This window comes from the organism of the source record quoted next, unplaced genomic scaffold (assembly GCF_019419815.1).
Source record: "Pyrus x bretschneideri cultivar Hongxiangsu unplaced genomic scaffold, Pyrus_bretschneideri_v1 Contig20, whole genome shotgun sequence".
Lineage (NCBI taxonomy): Eukaryota > Viridiplantae > Streptophyta > Magnoliopsida > Rosales > Rosaceae > Pyrus > Pyrus x bretschneideri.
In genome coordinates, this window is record NW_025999502.1 from 1,278,175 (window position 1) to 1,300,572 (window position 22,398).

Sequence of the window (22,398 nt, forward strand, 5' to 3'; positions counted from 1 at the left end):
TTAAGTTCCCAATTAATTTTACTAAGTATTTTTTCTTCTTCTTTCTGTCATGCATTGTTTACTGATCTATTATGATCCACGATCTTCGAATAATCCAGGATCATCTAACACGGGCTCCACAATGCTTCAAAATTATGTTGGAACTCAGACAGCGGGCTTGGAATTGAATTGCTTTATTCAATTTAAGGATGGTTTGCATAGCTATTGATTAAATGTGTGCTTTTATTTTAGGCAAGCCAAGCTTCAGGATTCCCAATTGCCTTTACAAAGACAAAAGGTTCTGGTGTCCAAGGAAAATGAGCCAAGAGGGCTTCAAGGCCTCAGTAACAAGTGCAGTTACATTTGAGTTTTTGGCATACGTTTTTGACATTTTGTTTACTTTTTCTCTAAGGCCAATTGCAGGTCATGTTTTTCAAATGTAACCAAACCATTGGCATGCACTTATTTTGTTTACTTTGTTGAACTGAGCTTGAATGTATTACTTTGTTAAACTACACTTCAAATGATTGAAGACAACCATTTCAGAATTGTCTGTTCTTCTTTGTTTTCGAAATCTTTTGTCTTGAAATAGTTTTGTATATAGCTGAATTGATATTGTTTAACAAGACATGGAGATAATGCCACTTTTTTGTCTTGATATAGTTTTGTATATAGCTAAATTGACATTGTTTAACAAGACATGGAGATAATGCCACTATAAGACTAGACTAAAATTGACAAGACTTTTCTCTTGCTTGAGAGAGGGGAAGGATAAGAGAGACTAATTTGATCATGAATGCCACATCATTAATTTGAGATTTTTCATGTCATAAAAAAATACGACAAGAGTGTCACGTAAGCACTTAACAATTCTCCTAACTTGGGACCTAACGGTAGTGATATTTCTTATATGTTGGATACTCTTTTGGAATGTTTTGAAAAGGTTTGGACTCATTTGGAATCACACCAAAAAGTTGAGAGCTTTTTGGTACTTAATTCAATATAATTAGTTTAATGCCCTACTTTAATTATAGTTTTGGGACATGTTTATTTATAAAGAATGAGTATAATTCCTATTCACGTGTTTATTTACAAATAATGAGTTCTTGCATGTTTTTTTTAGAAAAGCAATCACTCTATCATGAAATCCTTTTCAACGATGATTTTTACCAAAACAAAAAAATAAAGATAGGGATGAAAATGCAAAAGACAAGGGAGTTTCACCTCTTTGTAAATTGAGAGATGGGTCTGAAGAGAAAGTTAGTAAATTTAGAGATGCGTCTGAAGAGAAAATGAGATAGCCCTACGGTTTTGAAGGGTTAATATGTGGGGCAATTTTGGAATTTTAGAAACAAATGAGGGTATAATAGTTAGAAAAAGTTCATTCTGAACCCTAACAACCCATGTTTCAAAGACCATCAAGTTATAGAAAGTCCTACTCCTCCAAATTTTGGAGTTGGATTCAAAATTTATGTGGATTCCATCAAAAGTTTGATTCATATCTTGTAATCTTACCGCATAATCGGAATTCAATTTTTTTAATTCTCATTACCGTTACGTAATTGAGAGATAAAATTTTCGGAGCGGGACGAGGATAGAATCGTCATTTGGAAAAATGTACAACGATCGTCCAAAGAGCACCAATTTGAATTTCTCGCTGGCGAGGGTTTAGGGTTTCAAATCGCTTCTATTCGAATTTCGAGCAGCTCTGCGCTCTCAAACACTCTCGCTCTTCAGTCTGTGGGGGTGGGAAGCTCAATTAATTCCCTCCTACTTGGCTACTTCAAATCCCTAATCGGAGATCTCAGGTGCCTTGTTCCCCCAATTCCCAGGTAATCTCTTTCTATATATATATCTCTCTAAGCTCTCGACTTAGATTGCTGCACATATGTGCGTTTAACTTCGTCGATTTCATCTTTTGTATTGGGTAATTGAATTAAGTTTCCTTGGCTTCTCAGCAACCAAGCGGAGAAAACCGAATCCCGTTTTTCAAAATTTTCGGTCGAATGTGATGAATTTAGAGATAGGTTGGTTTTAATCAAGCGAATAAAACATTTTCCCCATTTTATTGATAGTTCAATGTTTGATCTTTCATATTTCTGGTTTATCTTATGTTATCCTTTGCTTGCTGAGAAAAATTGCAGAGAAGGAAAACAAATAATAATTGGGAATTTCTTATGGATTTTTCAAAGGTTGATTCTTAAAGATAGAGGTAGGATGAGCACCACAGTACATAGAACTCCCAAATCCAGTAGGCAGTCATTGTTTTTCCAAGATTTAGCTTCACCTGTATCGTCCAGGAGAGGAAAAAATTCAACTCCAGGCCAGGCAGCTGCGGTCTCTACTCTATGGCGCGAGAGTGGTGGAGGATCGAACCTTCCACCACCTCCGCTTTACACGTTGGAAGACCGCTTGGACTTCTCCCCTGAATCCGGAATTCCAGATTACCCATTATCCCCAGAAATCAAGTCGGATCCTAGAACTCCGGTGCACAGTTTTGGACGTGATTCCTCGACTCCAGTGAAGGGAAAATCAGAGGCAAGCACTTTGTATGCTCTATCAAATGGACAGCATGGCCAACAGGGTTCAGTGAGTATGAGTTGGTGGTCACCCTCGAAGAGTGGTGGTGAGCAAGAAGAGAAGGGAAAGAATTCACCAGTGGAGGGTGTTGTTCAGCCTCTTGCTCTGATCACTCTTCCACCTCCAAGGGAAGTTGCAAGGCCAGAGATGCAAAGGAATACCTTGCCTACAGGGAACATCAACGAAGAAGAATGGGTAACTGTTTACGGGTAATTCTTTAACCTTACTTGTGTGACTGTTCTTGGGCATACATAGATGCATTCATCTTTTGTTCATATAATACTTGGCTAAAGTCTACCTGTGGCAATTACCGTATCCACAACATCCATTTGCTTGTATTGTCTATTGATTTGCATATTACTAATTGAGATGCCTAATTCTGTCCTAAAAGTGATACAGAAATCATTGAGGAAAAACCACGTGTGATGCTTTCAATGTGGCATATTTTCTTATGTTTATGTACTGTACCTTTTTTTGATCAACTATGTACTTGTTAGTTGTTACTCCTGTTAATGCCATTTGGTTATGTATCATCATATTCTAGTAGTTCATCTTATTGACTTCAGCTGTTGCCATTATGAGTTGAGGAGGAAATGAGAAGGCTCTGGCCTTATTTCCATGTGGTTGTTGTGCCAAGGAAAGAGTTTTCTTTAAAAAAATTATCCTGGTTTCCCAGTTATTGGAGGTTCCCAATATGCATGAATCAAATATCCCACTACAATGCATTTTAAACTTGAAGTGGTCAGTGATCGTTTGGATGTATTCCTGGTCAAATGTGATTGTAAGTTTGAAATATTATGAGAAATTTCAGATATTTGTCATAATGAAGTATTCTGCATTCATAAATGTCTTTCTTAGCTACTTACTGGTGAACAAGTTGTCTGTCAAACCACAAACCCTTTTCCAAGTCTCTGCTCCTCGTAGCTACTTCATTACTTAGAATTTATTGACCTTGCACAATAAAAAAGGGAGATCTTGTTTGGTAATCAACTGTTAGAACTTAGGGGTAAGACACAACTTAGTAAAAGAATCTCATTCTTTGGTAGCATGTTCTATCATTCACAGAAATAGATATCCCTAAAGGAAACTCAAAAAAGGGTCAACTAGTTAACAGTAAAATGTTGTGTAAATTATTGGATATAATGGTGTTTGATATTTTCTATGCATGTCTGTTGAATAGAAGTTAATTTTTGTGAATTGCTATACTGAGCTTCTAGTTCACAGTTTTAAGGACCATGGAAATGTTTTGTTATGTACTCTAAAGAAAAATGTTGGGAACACGTAGAACACTTTATTGTATTGTTTTATCACATAGCTCTCTCCAACTTTTTAGGTCAGTCGTTCAACTGATTGAAGCTTATTTGGTTGTACTTGGTCTTCAAGTCTTCAATCTCTAAAGTTATGGCTTGCTTGTCTAACTTATTGAGTAATTACAATGTAATTTTTGCTCAGCTATCTACATTATAGGCTTCTGATGGTAGTTCTTATTTTTTCTTCCAGATTCTCTCCAGCTAATACAAATTTAGTCTTACGAGAGTTTGAAAAATGTGGAGTGATTTTGAAACATGTTCCTGGTCCAAGAGATGCCAACTGGATGCACATTCTATATCAGGTTCTTTTTTCTCCATTATTTTGAGTTTGATAAATCAAATTTCTTATATCAAGCATTGATCTTCTCTTCATTTCTTCACCTCTTTGAACTGGTAATGTTACCATGAATTTGTCAATTGGAGAGTTTGCGAGTCAAACTCATTGAGTCTCTATAAAAAATGCCCTTGAAATTGGGATTAAAACTAACCAAGACTTTGATATAAATTAAAAATTTTGAGCAGCTGGAAATAGCTGAGTTTGTTTTTATGACTTATCTTTTGCTATGTGTTATGAAAGATGTTTTACTTGTAAAATGTATGATTTGTTTCTGTCAAATATAATAATGGCACTGTGCATCACTTCTGCTTAAAGTTGGGCTTTATTATTGGTGGGATGCTGCCATGTATGTCAAAAGTAGGATCACTTATTGGCCTTGGTTGCAGACATAGCCTCACGGAGGCATAATATTGATTAAGATTATCAGTAATACTTATGTTTAAGGAAGTAATCACAGGATCACAATATAATTATTTGCTACTGCTGTTGGCTTATGGCATGGAAGGAATTTGTAACACCATAATGTGTGCGCCGTGCGTATATGAGGGGAAATGGATGTAGACCATGTTTGTCTGTGTGTTTTGGTTGCCAAAGACTTACCTGTATTCCATCTTTCTACTCTCCGTTTGCTCAGTTTGGCTAGGTATCCTACAAGAATGCAACTGCTATTGAAAATTGTTAACCATTCACTTTGCTGGTGGTGCAGAGTTACTCTGATGCTCAGAAGGCTCTCAGCAAGAATGGGATGCAAATTAACGGGGCACTAATTATAGGCGTGAAGCCGCTGGATCCAATGCAACGCCATGCATTAAATGAAAGGGTCAACAATCAGGGTTTCATGACATTTCCCCCTCAACCGTCCATGAAACATGCAGAGGTGAATGCTTCAAGAGCCCCCCCTCGTCCTTACTATCTTCAAAACGGTAATACCAGTGCGCAGAAATCTGGAGGTGCAATTGCTTCCCCAGCAAAGTCATTGGTGTCCAAAGTCATGGATTTAATGTTTGGTATGTAGAATTTTGTGGTAAGAAAATGTAATTGTTGGTTAAATTTTTCAGTTAAAACGTGAAAGAGGTGTCGTATCGCTAAATCATTTTTTTTTTCACGCCAGCATTTTGAGGGAAAATATACTTTGTGATTTGCCGTTGATGTATTAACAAGTGGTTTAACTTATTACATGCAAAGTTGCAAACCAATGGAAGTGGTTGCTTCCTGCTTCCCGATGGATATAAAATGAATGTTAAAAAGTCAAAATTCACAAATTTGTTGCAGCAGCACGGTACGTGGTATAGCTTCTCAACCCGTAAACTGGACTTTGATCGATCCCTAAACTTCCGAACCAATCCGAACTATGGTCGGTCTTAAGGATCGAACGACGGTTGTTCCAAGGTTTGTACCATGCAAAGCCAACCATCAAAACAATTGTCCTCACAATACCAATAAATGTGCATCTATCAGGAGGCTTTTAAGGGAAGTGATTTTCATTTTTTTTTTTTTTAAATGAGGATTAGTTGTGAGGTTCACGCCACATCGAATTTTGATAATCCAAACAGTCTATTTTTCAAGTTGCATCTCAAAAATCATCTTTGCAAAATATTAGTCAAATCGGAAATATTTGAGATATCTAAATGAGTTCAAAGAAATTGACGAGCACTTTGTTTTATAAGAACCAATGAAATTTCATCGTGATAATCAAATGAGCAAATGTTTTCGGATTGAATTGAATTTTTACAAGGATGATCTATGAATCAAAACTTACAAAATAAATATTTCGGATCGTTGAAGTTCGACTTGAAATAGCCTGTACAACTAGTCCCATTTTTATCCAAAAATGAGGACCCCTTTAGATAATGGGCCTGACGTCTATCATACTCAAAACCAGCAACTTTTTTCTAGTGAAAACCAGAAATCGTCGTCACAATATCATGATTGCCTAAAATCCAACATCAAATTTAGGAAGCATGGAGTCGTATGACCTCTGAACAAAATGAAAACTGAGAAGCGTTTGTGCTTGAGTTATATTAGTAATTAGTTGTCACTTGATGGATGTCCTTCAGTGACACATAGGATATGATATACAAGGGAAACTTAACGAAAAGTTCAAAAAAACTTCTCTTTTTATGAAAAGCCCTTTTTAAAGATATAGTGAATAGTACCACGTAAAGGTATAAATGTGGTTTTTCGTTAAAAGTGAACAGTACTGAGAGTATTTTGTTAAACCTCCCATGATACAATGACATTGCCCTGAACACTGTTGCAATATCCTTGAGTGACACATAGCATATTCTTTAACTTGAAAATGTGATCGTGACTGAAATTAAGCTTGATTAAACTTTTGATAAGCCTGCATTCTATGTCAGCTTTTTAGCCTATTAGTATGTGCTTTTTTCATACACTCCTATTCTTTCATATGTGATGAACTTATGTGAAGATATCTAAAACTCGCATAAAGATCTTTCGAAATGTTTGTCATTTGATTGCGTGAACTTGAATATTATAGAGGCATTAGGATTGTCACCATGGCCCAATAAGCATGTTTCCTAATGAACAATGATACCATTAGATTGCCAATTTGAGCTATATATGTTGAGTCTTTCATTTCTTATCACCATATGTGCCTCACCCTTCTACCTTAAACACTTTTCCTTACCCTTTTCAAGCTAGTTAGTAAGCAATATGAGATTGTCTAATGAGAAATGCTTGTGGTATTTAGCAAGTGAATAAGCATGGGGCTATTCATGTTTGTATTTAGTTTTGTGCAAAATTCAAAAAAAAATTCAAAAAAGAAATAAAAAAGAGAAAAGAGGAACTGTAAACAAAGCAAATAAAAAGTTTTTAAAGTTTTAGTTTAGGGGCGTGGTTGGAGAGTAATATTAGTAAAGTACTTGTAAAGCTTAAGTTCTTGTAAATCTCAACAAGAGAATTGCTTGTACTGTAGCTTGGAATTTATGTTTACCTATCTTTTCATTTTGGTAACCCTCCTCAGCCTCATTAGCTTGGAACTTATGCTTACGTATCTTTTCATTAGGGTAACCCTCTTCCCCAGCCTCATTACATCCAATAAAATTCCTCTTGATTAAGTTTTGCAATTATGATTGGAGATGAGAACTTTTTGCAAGCTTATGGTACATCTTTCACGTTTGATTCTTTGAGTGTAAATATTTAGCCATAAACACTTGTGTGAAAATGAGCGTATTAATATGTGAGTTTATGCCAAGTTTCTTAATGGTTCAATTGAGCTTGTAATTTATTGCTTGGATCAATTGTTCACTATCAACCATTATGGTTTGAGTACTGCTTTGGGAGTTCTATGGCACTTGGACAATTCGAAGTCATTCAAGATTGGTTCTCCCAGGAAAAATATTGAGTCAAGATTAGTTTAATGTTTCTTTGTTTTGCTTGAGGATTGGCAAAAGTTAAGTGTGAAGGTATTTGATAAGCTTATACTTATGCATATTTTACATCAAATTCATTGGTCTTTTCTTAGTTAGCTCCATATATCTTCGAGCTATTTACTTTATTTTTGTGTTTTGTAGGATTTTTCAACTAAAGAAGAGAAAAAGAACACAAGTGGATTTTAAATAGCAAATTCGTCAAAACTGCCTATGCATGCAGAATAACTGACTTTGATAGCGAGTTGCGGACAACTCAGAATGAATCAGAGAATGAGCCTTATATGTTTGGAAAGCTACGGATGTCTATTTTTGGAGCATTTTAAGGCTTGTTATTATCATTTTTCTAGAAGAAATTACGCCGGTTTTACTACTAAAAGGTTCTTAAAAGGCTAAGCAGTTTTTAACTGACAAAAAAAAGCATAAAACACGATAAATTCTAGCGGCCAAAACTGATGCAGCCAAAATACCCAAAAGCCTCAACACTAATTGGCTTTAATTGGGATTGAATTCCCATGATGCTTGTAATCCCATAACGCATTTAAAGGTTATAAAAAAAGAGACCCAAAGTTGAAAAGAAGGAAGAAAAGAAAAGAAAAGAAGGAGAGGGAGCAAAGAGGGGAACCATAGGAGTAGAGACATCATTCTCTTTTTTCGGTTTTGTTTTCTCAAACTCATGTCTTTCTTTTGGTTTAATTTAGGAATTATGTGTAGATAAATTTCCAGCGGTTAGGGGCTATTTTGAAGCCCCAAATACATTGCAAATTTGTTCACTACCTATGTCAGTGATGAATTCTTTATGTACAGAAGGGTGGATTGCCTTGGCGAAACCACCAGCTTGTCCATTTTTTTAGGAAAAAAAAAGAATTATTTATGTGTTTTCTATGGATGCATACTTGATAAGCATATTTAGGATTTTAATGCTATGAACATGTGTGTGTCTGTCCTTATTGAATGATGACCTATATATGTTCTAGAGCATTACTTGTTAATTAAGAGTAACATGTGAATCAATTTCTAGGATAAGTAAGACAACACGAATCCTTACGATGCCTAGTGATGACTCAAACTATTTTAATGCTTAATGATTTCTACTTATTAAATTTATGAACTTGCCTTCTAGATTGCATACTAGGAACTATGTGAAGCTAAAAACACCATTATCTTAACATGCTACGTAGAAAGAGTAATAAGTTATGTTCTAACATTGAACCAACCTGATTATCTTCTTCTGGAAACAAAGAAATTTGAATGAAACATAACATGTTTGGATGATTATTTGGTGGTGGATAACAATCCCCTAACTCGTTTTTCTTAATTTGGGAACTAAAATATGTTTTCATTATTTTTTTTTCTTCTTTGTTGTCCTATTTTTATTGGATTTAATTAAAATACCAAATCAACTCATAAAATGCTGAAAGGAATCCCCTAACTCGTTTTTCTTAATGTGTGAGTGCACCTCTATGTGTTTACTGTCTGCATATAAAATTTTATTGAATTTAGATGAGTGTAAGTCAGTTTAGTAATTATTTTTCAGCAGCTATTGAGTAATTAGATAAGACAGTTTTTTTGCGGGAAAAACCCATTTTCATATGCTACAATTGACAAATCTTAGCGTGAATAATGAAAATTAATAGGACATTTATGCGCTACTTTGTAGTGTGCTTTTAATCCCATCGCAAACATTCAGTAGGAGTGATATCCTTGATGGAAGGAGCTTTCAACATCAGAATTTTGGCTTTCCACTCCATCTGCAGATCTCCATATTCCCATTTTCAATTTCCTCCAATTCAACTTTCTAAGCCAATGATCAACCAGCATCACTCCAAGACCGACGAAGATTGTCCCAAGAGTGCCGCCACCAACTGCTAGTAGCGTCACCAGGACAAATGCTGTACCGTGGTTGCGTGGCATTATCACCCATGTTGCTGCAACATACGCAGTCGCCATGAATGCCACAGATACCCACATGACCTTGTGAGCAACCACCAGCAACATCATCTGCGGTTTTCTTCGATAGGGGATGATACTGACAAGAACAACAACTATAGAGAGTGACGTGAAGAGCGCAACGTCATTGCTTATTGCAAAGACCTTGAAAGCTGTTGTTCTGCCTGCCACTGCTTTCCCTTTCATTGTTCCGTCCTGATGGACACCGCCAGGAGGGCTAATTCCAGCAGTAAAAGCAACTGTTGCAATCAGAATCGCAACTAGCGTTATAGTGTTCCTAGCATTTTGTATCGCCTCTCTGTATATCTTATGCTCCTTACGGTATTCACATTGCCTTTTGCTGGAAGGCTTGCGTTGACGTGAATTGGTTGGGGATGAAGACTCCAGTTTGTATGCTACCTTCTCAAATCTCTCATGAACATGATTACTGAGCGATGACATTTTAGACCTGTATTGATCCTCTTGCGGAGTGTAGGTGATTTCTGGCAAAGAGGGGAGAATACCATTTTCGTTTGCATTAGACATACCTGATTCGAATAGGTAACTCTGCATTGAAGACAATGTTTCTGGTGAACAAGCTGTCATGTTAGTACTTTTTTCACCACCAGCTTTATGGAATATGGTTTGAAGATTTTGAGCGCCTACACTGTCCTTGGCCTGGTTGAGGATGTCAAACGCCGTAAGTCCTTTGCAGTTTCGTGAATTGATCTCCACTTTTGCTTTGTTGATCAAGTACTCAGCAATCTGGAAGAACTTGACATAAAAATTATAGTTAAAAATCATGGTAAGCTTTTGCTTGAAACTTCAAATGATAATTTTCATTCATTCCTCACCTCATAATGCCCGCCAGAAACTGCAAGATGTAAAATGCTGTTTCCATACCGATCTTGACACTGAAATAGATTGAAGCTGTTAGCGACATGCATCAAGAATAACAAAGCTTCAAATTTTCCATATCGCACGGTCAGATGAAATAGCGTCTCTTCTTCTTTAGTCAGATAGTGGAAAGCTGCAGGAGTCTTCAATGCAAAGTCTTCAAGGACTGAAATATTTCCACGCATTGCTGCCAAATGCAAAGGCGTGTAACCGTTGTTGTTATACTGCAATGCCAGATTCACATCTCGCTGCAGGAGCATCCAAGTTATCTCCCTGTGCCCTTTGCTACAAGCGTAGTGCAACGGTGAATTTCCATTCGCATCGGTCTTTTGAGCATAGTCGGAGGACATGTCTAGGATCCCTCGAACAATATCTGCACCATCGGAACATGACTTGGAAAACTCACAAATATATTGCGTAACAAATTCTAGGATATGTAGGAATCTGTACGTTCGTCAAATTGAAATTTGCTCACTACCTGTGTGTCCGCTGGATGCAGCGATATGAATACATGTTTCGTCAATTCCAACGTCCTCTAAGCCTTCAAGCCCGGACTGATTCAATAAGAGATTTACCACATCAAAATGGCCAAGCCTGCAAGCTACAAAGGCAGCACTCCTCTTGTCGGAGTTAAGCTTACAGGCTGCCCGGGGATTGGCTTCTAAGAGTAGCTTTAAGACGCTAGCATTTCCCAGGCGACAAGCTTCATGCACCGAAGTCTCTAGGAGTTTGTTTGCCGCAGCAACCATTTCAGGACACAACTTAACAATTTCGGACACAATGTCAATGCATCCGAACTTAGTAGCAATGTGTAAAACCGTGTTCAAGGAATCATCAGCTGTTCTTTGCTCAACAAGTCCTTCATTTTCGCTAACTAAGGCGATAAATGCAGGTACATTGTTGCTGGTAATTGACTCTAAAAGCCTCGGATCCATCTGGTGCTTCGAACTAAACTTCGAAAACTCTTACTCTTCTGTTCTTTAGGCTATGATTTGATGAGGGGACAAGTGCTAAATTCAGTTATGTTGTGCCATGCCTATATACACAAGAAAACTGGCAACTTCTTTGGAAATTTGCCACGTACATATTGGAAAATTCGCAAAAATAGAAATATAAAAGGACTCAATGATGTCATATAGAGATGTTTGTAATATGTATAGTGTGCACCGAAATCTTTGGCCGTTGAATTCTTGTTTTATTGAATCTTTGACCGCACATTAGAGTTTTCGAGTCCTTTCCCCTTAAAAACATTCATTGCAAAGTTCTAGGCATCTTCAAGGTATGCGATAGTCAAGTATCTCCAAGGAATATTTGTCTGCCAAGATCTAGGTAAAAGTAGACTGACTGTACATGCATGGACTTGGAATCTGTCTTTTTTTGGATTTGAAAATTTGTGGTCATTTTTTCCCAACGTCTTCCCTCGACCAACTGTGAAGTATGACTAAGTTTTGATGACTGATGACTGAGATTAAGAGATAACTTAAACTTGGTCTGCTATGACTTATTCCATGGTCGGATCAGTCGTCAAAGTACTAGTGTTGTCAACTCAATTGTACGTGCTGATTGGTTGCGTAACAGTTACGGAATTATTTCTCCTTAACTGCAAATCACAAGTTAACGATTATACTAAGGTGACTTGCTAACGTCATCAAGAAAAGAAAGTTTATACTTACGTGTCAATTTAATTTGTGTAAGAAGGAAATGCTTGGGAAGCTCAGCGACCTCCAATTCTTTGCTGGGGAGAGCATGCATGCATGATGGTGGGGGTTTGGTCTTTTGCCTACAACAAGGAGGGTGCGACCGACCCAATGTTTATCTACTTAAGCCCATGGTTTGAAGGAGGCCAAGTGCTAAGTAATTGGCATAGAAAGCTCCAAGCAGAATGCGTGTTGCAATCCTAGTCTATATTATTGCTTTTTTTTTTAATGTTTAACACGGGGGATGAGGAGTCTATTTGTGCTTGGTTTCGTTTGAATATTGCGCGTTTGTTGACTTGGCCTTATGCCTTCTATCCTGGTTTTAATGGTATTTCGACTTGGATTTCATAAACAAAATAATAATAATAAAAAAGCTAGTTTAAAGAGCCAAGTATTTTCCGATCTAATGGTAAGAGTGGCTCTTCCATTCTATGATGTTTCTGTGTTAAAAAACTGTTGCTTCAAAATATAAACAAATGATCTCTTTTATAGCAATCACATTGAAGTTTATCTTGAGAAAATGCATATGTCGACTCAATCATAAGGAGTTAGGGTCAATTTGGGATTGCAGTGCTTTAAATATATATATATATATATATATATATTTTTTGCTTCTGTTGTGCTCTAAGAGTGATCAGCTGTAAAATAAAACAGTTGAACATTTGATAAACTGTATTTTTAAATGTGTTGTGATTATAAAATAGTGCAAAGGTGTTTGGTAAATTTAAAGTCATATAATTGTATATAAAGATAAAAATGGACATGATAATGGGGGTGTTGGCGACCGTGGTGGCAAGGATGGTGGTCGTGGTGGTGTAGCAGCAATTGTGTAGGTATGGTGGTTTTGCCAATAGTAGGGTGTGGTGGGATTCAATTATTATTGCAATATCGATGACATGAATCTCCTTGGGAGTCCGGAGAAGCTTGAGAAAACTACCTCACACTAAAGTTTGAACTTGAGATGAAATATTTACAAATAGATCGATATTGTCTTGGCCTAGATAGAGCATTGTTCGGATAGTATCCTGGTCCACCAACCGAGCTACACCTAAAAGGTGTTGCGTTTCTTTAACGAGGATAAAGCGAAGTCTTCTGTTACTATATGATCGTTCAAACTCTGGATGCAAAAAGTGACCAATTCCATCCTAAAAATGAGAATGAAGAGGTCTTGGAACCTGAAGTTCCTTACCTAAATGCTATCGGCGCTTTATTGTACTTGTCTCAATATACTAGACTGGATACGGCAATGCACTTACACGTAAACACTAGACAGATGTTAACAACATCATGTGTTACCTTAAGGGTACAATGTATATGAGCTTATTTTATCCCTACACATCTCTCATCACATCACCCCTCCCCTCCCCCTCCCCCCCCCCCCCCCAAAAAAAAAACTTTCAATGATGTTTACCTTGTTGGTTATATTGATGTTGTTTATTTATCTAACATGCACAAGTCACGCTCTCAAACTAATTATGTCTTTACAATTGGAGATACTGCAATATATTAGAGATCAATGAAACAAGAGTTGGTTGCTATGCCTTTAAATCACCCTGAGATTCTAGCCCTGAACAAAGCATCACGTGAATGTTTATGGATATGGGACGTGATTGACCATATAAGAACCTCACATAGTTTTTATTCCATCGTTGATGTTCCAAAAACGTTTCATGTATAGACTAGTTAAAAAAAAGATACATCAAAGGCAACAATACCAAGTATATTCCCCCAAAGTTAAGCAAATCTGATCCCTGGACAATCTTATTGACCTATTCACGAAGTCACTACCGAAATCTACTTTTTAGAAGTATGTTCATGAAATTCGATTGCATAAATTTTCAAATTTGCGTCACTGATAGTTTTTCTGGGGAGTTTTTTTTTTTTGTTTTTTTTTGTTTTTGTTTTTGTTTTTTTTTTTTTTTTAAGTCAGGGGGAGCATCCTATAGTATATTCACATGACTTTAATGTACTATTTCCTTACAATCAAGAGCTACTGAATCTTTGCTAACCTGACGAGGTAGCCTTCTCTATTGATGATCATCTTGAAAATGTGATATATTGACATCCTGCATTTACTCACCTTTTCTCCCTAAGTTTGCTAGATTACAGTAGCAAGGCTTTTTGTGAGATTTTTCTTTTAATAAGTGCCTGACTATGAGATTTGTGTTAGCAATTATTCTACCTATCAAGAAGACTAGGTGCGACTACTCCTTAAATTGTACACACTCAAGGGGGAGTGTTGTGAATGAAATTATTAATTAGGAATTAATGTGATTGTGTAAACTTAATGTAGAATCACAATATGATTTGAAGACCAAATTCACATTGAGGGGCCTCTATATAGAGCTAGAAAAGTGGTGGATATAGCCCACTTTGGAGCTTCGAGGAATTTTTTGAGGCTTTATAAAAGAATCTCTCCTAATGAGGGGTTATTCTTTCGGGCTCTATATAAGGCTATATATATTTATTTATGTAGTAATTTCATTAAGCGATGATATATATATATATATATATATATTTTTTTTTTTTGTGTGTGTGTGTGTGTTAGCTTCTTTTAAGTTGATTTTTGGACATGCTATCCTAATTTTTTTTTTTTTGAACCTTTCAACCCAAAAAGTTCAAATTGTGACAAAGTTAGATTTCATCACTTATGAATCATTTGTTGGATTAAATTTTCTGATCTCAATCTCATCCGTTGAAAGAAGCAAATCCCTACTTTGCTCTCTGAAATAATTTGATTTTCATGTACAACACAACAATTTACGTAGCATCAATTGGTAAATTAGTATCATACAATTTTGAGAAAAAATATTTGAAAATTTCCCCCACCGATGCCTATGAACATTAAATCAATTTGAATTTAAATTCTTATGGAATTTAAAACAATCATTAATTAGCCAAATTGCAAGAAAAATAAGTAAGAAAAAAGAATTAAAAAATAAAGAATAAAAGGAGAGTATAGTGTATTCGCAAGTGAATGAAGAGTGATAGAATTTTGTTTACATAGGTTGCTACTTTGTGTGGGACCTACTGTTTTTTGGGGCTAGATGTAGCCCAATTTTATAGTACCCAAAAAAGGAAGTTGCTAGCTCCAGTGGTGGATCTAGCCTCATTTTCCAGCTCATTGAATATGAAATTTCTCGATAAGGCTTGAAATGTAGTAGTGACACCCCCCGACCCTGAATGTCCACTAGGACTTCGAATCGAGTTGTGTTGGCCGACACCAGGAAGGTGACGAAGTCATAAAGAGTAGTGATGTGGAAAATATGAATAAATTTAAACCTAAAAGTGCCTAAGTATAAGAGTGCACTAGTGAGCAGGAATGAACCTATATCACACGTGATGTCAGAGCATAAGTACAGTACAGTAAAGTGGATTGAGAATTATACCATCGGAGGTAGTCTCCAAAACCATATTTGCCAAGAATCCTCGTCGATACGAAAGTTCAGCTGCTAAACTTGGAGGGGCAAAAAATAAGGTTGAGTGGGCCTAAAAACAAAGCTTTGTAAAAACCTTTTCAAAAACATAATAACCCTTCGCCGTAAAATTAGTATAGTTTCCAAAATATACATACTATGTATAGTAAGAAAATACTTACCATTTCCTACCAAATCTCAAGAATTCAATACGGCATAATATTTCGTAAGATGTCCGTAATCACATAATCTCGCATAAGCAAACATATCATATTGAGTATTCATCGACACATGCTAACACATGAGTTCATGCAGAGATATTCTGACATGAACATGACTGAGTGTAACAATGATATACACTCTAGTACTACAATCACGTGAAGACTAGTGCTATGCGACATATGAGTCCTAATTTCCTATAGAAATCTAGGACAGGATTGGCACCTACAATGAATCCAAAGTGAGCGTACAGTGTGATGTTCGCATACACTTGAAAGATTGGCCCTGGCCTGGGCGAGTACTAACACCGGTGTAGCAAACGATGAGTAGATAACATAAATATAGTCATACCATAGTGATTTGATAATTCTAGTCAACATAATATCATTCACAGCTGTAAATATAATTATGGCATCCCATAAGATTTATGATGATTACCTAATTCTCTTTGTTACATCATTTTCAATAAATATTAATTTAACTACGGCATTCATATACAAACTTCATTATTAAATGTATATAGGGAAACTAAACATATATATGTATATATCAAAGAAAAGACCCACTCACAATTCATGTCATCGAGTCGAACCCGCCTCGTAGTAACGAGTCCTTTCAATGCATTTCGCCTATAAACGAAACCATTTATGTAAATACGTAACTTACAACTATCGTACAAACTCGTTTTCGTACAAAGTACGGCTAATAAAGGAACTATTTTAAAACGGTCGAATTTTGGAAAGCAGAGAACAGATTCAGGTCCCTGCACGTTGAGAAACCTATGGAGGGATCTTGGGTTCCTCCACGCGCCCTCACACACGCCGCCATAAGGTGGCTACACTGGCAGCCACGCTCTACACGTGCCGTCACCACGCGCGCCACACTCTCTTTCACTGTGAATCCCAAATTTTTTGCAGGTTTTTTGGCTAACTTTAAGACCTCAAAACGAGCTCAAATTTTACCAAATACAATGATTCAAAAGCCAATTAGAAGCTAGGAATGTAGGGAATAGGTTTATACCAGTTCGAGGTTCAATCGTGGCCAGAGGTGACCGGGGGAATGGCCTAAAAGTGGTCTGATGGTCATGGTCAGATTTTCCATCTGGAAAAACTTCATTTCGTCCTTTCATTCACCAAACCCTACCAAAACAAGTTTAAAACCCTAAGATATTCCATAAACATTGAAAAGGAAGGGAAAAAGATTGTTCCTAAGGCCTACCTTGGTCGGAATCAACAAGAACTCGTCGGAGAAGATGATGAACAGTAGGAATGGCTACTGTGCAGTGCGAGCTCCATGTTTGGGTTCAGTGTTCACAGTTTGGACTTAACAGAGAGTAGTGGTGGTTAACACTATGCACAGGGAGTGTAGAGAGAGTTTGAGGTGAGACAGATTTAGAGAGATAAGGAAGGAAACAGAGAAGAAAAAGAGGAAAAGAAAGTGTCCTCGAGCATGATTATGACAGTGGCCATCTCGCCGAAGGAGATGGAGTGATGATAAGGTAGTTATTTGGTCCTCGGCATATTGGGCTGTACAGAGAGGGTACAGAGTTTGAAATGATTGAAAGGTGAGGGATGAGAGTATTAGAAGAGAGAGATAAAGAGTTTTCCCGAAAATGAGGAAAAGAATGAGAGACGCGAGGTAAGGGAGAGGAGTGGGTGTGGGACCCACAAAACAAACATTTTTATTTGAAAATAATAAAATAAGTAAGGGTCAAATATCTAGAATTATGAATTTACCAAAATGCCCTTCAACTTTGTAAATTCGTAAAATCTCCTTCATAGCCCAAATTTGATTCCACTTGCGCCCATGTGTTCATAGCGATGAGTACTACACAATTACATGAAAATAATGATTCATACTTCTCTATAAACAATGGTTAACGGAAGTCAAAATCCTTGCCTTTAGGGGCATTTTTGTAAATTCATACTTGTAAAATTTATAAAATCGTAGAATTAGGGACGGATTGTCACAATCTATCCACTTAAAAAATTTTATCCCCGAAATTTGAAATCATTTGTTACACGAGAAGTAGTGAAGGATAGCAGAAAAATAAATATATAAAGAAGATATCAAGTTAGAGTGGTTGCATGAAAGAAAATACCATTCCATCGTGATCGGAGTGCAATCATTCCTCTTTCATGCCCCCAAACTCATACTTTCCTTCTCATTCATGATAATACTATAACGTAACATTTGTTATAAAAACATAAAGTTGAAAGTAGTTATATATGTACAATAACATCACGTCAAAATACATATATATAATAATGTAAAGTTAAAGTAACTATACTGAAATTAAAATTGAACATAGAATATTTTTCACCTACACACTTGTTGCGTCACGTACTCCGAAGGTAAGTGTGAAGTATCCTTGGGTCAAGCCCAAACAATAAATAAATAACTAAAAATGCTAACATAAAGGGACCTACTAGTCCACTGGCTTAACAAACACAACGAATAATTTATTGATATTACGGTCTATAACTTGCGATATCAACAACTCACTGTTGCCTTGAAAAGCAAGCAACAAATTCTCGAGGGTGCAATATTACCATCATGTCCCCCATTGGGAAATACACGTACAACGTCTGATCAAAGCCCCGATCGCGATCCCGTACTACCCTCTCATGTGACAACGCAAATAGCACACAATTTCCTAAATTGTAATCTCGATTATTTAAATACTTGTTCGTAATACTCCTCTATCAATCATGTACTGTGCATGAAATCTCTATGCCATATTTCAAATGGTGCCGTACACGTAAATGAAATAGTAACCATAGTTACACGCAACTCTAATAAAAATAAATGTCTATTATAATCATGCTAAAACTATAGAACAGATAAACACAACATGTCCACGAAAGTCTGGATAATTCATTCCGGCTGGTCGTTAGTCCGAGGGTGAAGTGTGGTATCGGACAACAACTTTGTACTCATAGCCTTCAAGAAGACTTTCCAAAACTTGGAAGTAAAACGTGCATAATGATGAGATACAAGAGTGATAGGCTAACCAAATAACTGAACATTGTGATTTACTCATGCCTCAAACAAGCAGATTCATGGTGAATTTTTCCTTGGATTTAGTGAAAACTATGTCGAGAAGGTTAAAAGAATGCTCAAGAATTTGAGGGTCAGAACAAGTCCATCAAATCTAGGATACAAGGTAACTAGAGTGAATGCATGACATCTCACTACAATGGTAGCTTTCAGAAGATTTAATCCCCAACAGTAAAATTCGTTCAACATAGTATTTGTTGGGTGATTAAAGCATTAATGGTCGAAACTAAATATTAGATATCCGAGCGATTTTCCTTAACGGTTTGTTTGCTTCAGAACAATACGAATTTCAGTAGGGTTGACATGTATTCAAGGTTGATTGGAATGCCTTCGAGGACCAAGAGGTAAATACGGAATCACAATCAGAGTAGATGTTGATCGAAACGCCATAAAATCCGATAAATTCAAGAATGAGCATCCTTACCAAGTGGTCAAAATGTAGTCTCTCTGGACCAATGGAAAGTGGGCTGACACTACAAAATAACACCTCATCGACCACGATAATTATATCACGGGCTTTATATGTCTGTTATAAAAATTACAAATTTATCACGGGCATAAGAAGCACGTGATAAATAACAATTTTCTACCTCAGACAAATTTTAGCCTGTTGTAAAATAGTAGTGAATGACCATGCGCAAGGTTGCACGTTGTAAATTTACTAAGCCACCATGGATAATGCTCGTGGTCAATATTATTTGTATCCACAGTGCTTTTTGTTTATCTACCACGGGTATAACGTGTGGTAGAACCATACACGCTTAATTGAAAATTTTGGAGGAAGCGGGACAACAAAAGTTTGCAAAATTTCAAACTATGTAATTATCTGTATTATTTAAGAAAATAAAAACTGAAACAATAATCGTGTAGAACTAGATAAACACCACACCCCATCCATCGTGCAAAACTAGACCAGTAAAAGAAATCCAAGTAGTTTTTTGAACGTATGTCTATGAAGTGCAATTAATTCTGGAACCCACTATCCACTTCTCCCACGACGGTTTCCTCCGCAAAGGAAAAGCTATGTTGTTTATTTGGTTTATTCAATCCTCTCACGTAGTTTTTTTTTTTTATTGCAGATTTAGTTTGTTTGGTTTGGTTTTTATTTATCGTTTAGATTCCTCCATTAATTTGGTACTAAATTCTGCAATTGTTTGGTTGTTTTGGGTTCACTGTATTTCTGACTCTCCATTCTATTTATTAGGGGTTTTGATAAAGCTAGATTTCTTGTTTCATCGACTTTGGGGTAGAATTGTACAATGGCTGGCCAATCCAAAAGTGAATCCACCTACGATTTCACTGGCAAGGTTGGTTTTTGACAAAATTTATTATTTTCAATTTCCATCTACTTTGCAATTTGGAGTTTTAGTCAATTATTTTCGAACCTTAACAATTGAACGCTCTAATATTTTGTTTTTAGGTATGCTAGGTTGTATCAACAAATCTTCCATCTATATATTTACTCCTCGTTTGTTAAATGAATCTCTATAATTTACATTTGATTTTATGCTTCAGGATTCGTAGTTTACAATTCTTTCAAATTTATAGGTTAAGTATTGGCTGATAATGCTTACAATATATTCGTAGTTTACAATATATCCTTTTGTTGTGGTAAACAGTAATTATGTTTGCATAATCGGGGTGATACACGATAGTGCAATCATAGACGTTGATTTGGTGTTTCCATCACCAATGTCAAAATCTAGTTCTTTTCACTTGAAGATGTATTTGATAAGTCTAGGCTTGACAAAGATTTTGGACAAGTTTCTCCACAGTGAAGTGTCATCCGATTTTCAAGTAAAGATGGTAGCCGTTGACTCTAAGTCATGAGTAGGGTGGTTCATTTTATACGGTTCCAACCATTGGGAAACATAAGCGATACTCCGTCATGCTGCATCTACCCAGCCAAAACATCCAAAGAAATGTCACCGTGGATTTCGAAATGATCAATGTCATCAAAAAGGTGTAAAACAAGGGTGAGTTGAGACAATAGTTCAGTTGTCAGAAACTTTATTCATATCCAACATCCTAAACTAAACTAACTTTCCTTGGTCGATAAGTGAGGAAAAACACTGTAGCCGAAAAATCGCTAACAAATTGTCGATAAAATCGACAAGACCAAAGATGTCGCATATTTCACAACGAGTTATGGAATATGAAATTTTCTACATTCGCACCCTTTTTGGAAATCGACAAGAATATGTCTGTTGAGATCACATCTCCTAAGAAAAGTACCTATCTAAACAAAGGTAATATTTGAGGAATTTGGTTTAAAGCTGACAATTGATGTCTAGAATTTGCTCTTGTTGCTAGGGTAGGTGAGAAAATTGTCTGTAAGACTACAAGGAATTTGTCAGGCATTGGAAGAAAACTCAAGTTTCAAAAGTTGGCCATAGAGACCATCAACTTGAAGTAGGGATTAACGGTTTTAATCATTGTCTGATTGTGTTGCTAAAATCTAGGTACAATCCTAAGGTTCGGCCTTTCTCCTTCGCGGATAAGTTTGAGGTTCCCTAGATAAGGTGTTGGGTTGGATGACCCCTAGTCAAAAAGCTTTTGTAACTAGGTTTCTCGAAGTCGAAGGAGATGTTCGATGTGTAGTACGAGAAAGTGGATATATGGTGTATTCTACTTCCCCCCTCAATGGTAATCTAGGTAAAATTTTGGGAATGACGCCAAAGATATTTGTCCTCGAAACGTACTATACAACTTCCTTTCTCTACGACCCATATTGAAAGGTCTTCGTAACTTTCTCAATACTCAAATTGTTCTTACAGTGGGAAAAATGGCTCGTGCTTCAATTCTAATGTCTACCTGTGGAAGTGATCGAAAAGGTGGCTCGTCGAAGGGGTTTTGTTTACCTAGATAGGTGATAAGGTAAAAACAACCATTAGTTTACCATCCTAATGTTGGAAGTATGCCCACAAAGCCACTCATTTGATGTAATAGCTTTTTGGAATACTTAATGTATTAAACTTTTATATGTTTAATGAAGGGCAAAACGTATTGTTAATCACTATTTATTGTATCTTGTGTTTAAGCAATAAGGAAATCCAAGGAATGTATTTGATCTAAGAGACAAGTGATTTAAGTTAGTTAAATTAACGAGACCTTTCTCTTATGTTCATTCCTAAAACGTTCCTAGCTATAGGATTGCCAATTGGGCATTGACAATCCGCTAAGGTTAGTATGTGTTATGTCGGCTCAAGCGTGAGTATGAACTAGTCTCAAGTCATTTGGTGTTGGACACTAAGGCAAACACATAGGTGCTCGAAAGAGTAATCGAGTACACTGAACAACGATCAAACGAGAGTTCGAACATACATGTCATGTGAGAACTCAATAGTTGCAATATGCAAAGTAGTCCTTTGACCTGAGGCATCATTGATGTCGAATGGTTAGGTCCTTGATCTTTGATTATGTCAACGGCATTCCATTGGAGTGTCCACGGCATTGTTAGGGTCAAGCTATCTAGTCATGTAGGCATATGAATGCACAACAAGGGATCTCTAACCTTCCATGGTGGAAGGAGAATACTCTAAGATATGATTCGAGAGTCTTTGGCCAAAGCATATGAATATG

General features: G+C 36.6%; 2 protein-coding genes across 4 annotated transcripts; one reads left to right on the forward strand and one right to left on the reverse strand.

The window, feature by feature from the left end:
* The first annotated feature begins 1,614 nt into the window (after positions 1 to 1,614).
* Positions 1,615 to 5,382, forward strand: LOC103966592 (nuclear pore complex protein NUP35-like). Of its 2 annotated transcripts, none has more exons than XM_009379780.3 (4): positions 1,615 to 1,811; positions 2,124 to 2,768; positions 4,060 to 4,171; positions 4,913 to 5,382. In XM_009379780.3, exons 2-4 carry the CDS (start codon positions 2,197 to 2,199, stop codon positions 5,219 to 5,221), a joined length of 993 nt encoding a protein of 330 aa, XP_009378055.2. In that variant the 5' UTR covers positions 1,615 to 1,811; positions 2,124 to 2,196; the 3' UTR covers positions 5,222 to 5,382. The 2 variants fall into 2 exon arrangements, with proteins under 2 accessions (XP_009378055.2, XP_048440097.1); XM_048584140.1 differs by having other exon boundaries at positions 2,172 to 2,768.
* A 3,767-nt stretch (positions 5,383 to 9,149) lies between these two features.
* LOC103966911 (ankyrin repeat-containing protein At5g02620-like) lies at positions 9,150 to 11,677 on the reverse strand. 2 transcript variants are annotated; one of them, XM_048584094.1, is made up of 3 exons: positions 10,903 to 11,677; positions 10,382 to 10,797; positions 9,150 to 10,301 (listed from the first exon to the last, which is right to left on the reverse strand). In XM_048584094.1, the coding sequence occupies exons 1-3, from the start codon at positions 11,357 to 11,359 to the stop codon at positions 9,285 to 9,287; spliced, it is 1,890 nt and encodes a 629-aa protein (XP_048440051.1). In that variant the 5' UTR covers positions 11,360 to 11,677; the 3' UTR covers positions 9,150 to 9,284. The 2 variants fall into 2 exon arrangements, with proteins under 2 accessions (XP_048440051.1, XP_009378413.2); XM_009380138.3 differs by having other exon boundaries at positions 9,150 to 10,292; positions 10,903 to 11,669.
* Between the last annotated feature and the right edge of the window lie 10,721 nt (positions 11,678 to 22,398).

What these genes read in the sequence shown, in the direction of transcription:
- LOC103966592 (XM_009379780.3), top strand. Translation starts at nt 2,197, where the DNA reads ATGAGCACCACAGTACATAGAACTCCCAAATCCAGTAGGCAGTCATTG. An exon ending in GAATGGGTAACTGTTTACGG is followed by an intron (nt 2,769 to 4,059) that starts GTAATTCTTTAA and finishes TTTTTCTTCCAG; the next exon opens with ATTCTCTCCAGCTAATACAA. An exon ending in GGATGCACATTCTATATCAG is followed by an intron (nt 4,172 to 4,912) that starts GTTCTTTTTTCT and finishes CTGGTGGTGCAG; the next exon opens with AGTTACTCTGATGCTCAGAA.
- LOC103966911 (XM_048584094.1), bottom strand. Translation starts at nt 11,359, where the DNA reads ATGGATCCGAGGCTTTTAGAGTCAATTACCAGCAACAATGTACCTGCA. An exon ending in TGCATCCAGCGGACACACAG is followed by an intron (nt 10,798 to 10,902) that starts GTAGTGAGCAAA and finishes CCGATGGTGCAG; the next exon opens with ATATTGTTCGAGGGATCCTA. An exon ending in TTTCTGGCGGGCATTATGAG is followed by an intron (nt 10,302 to 10,381) that starts GTGAGGAATGAA and finishes TTTTATGTCAAG; the next exon opens with TTCTTCCAGATTGCTGAGTA.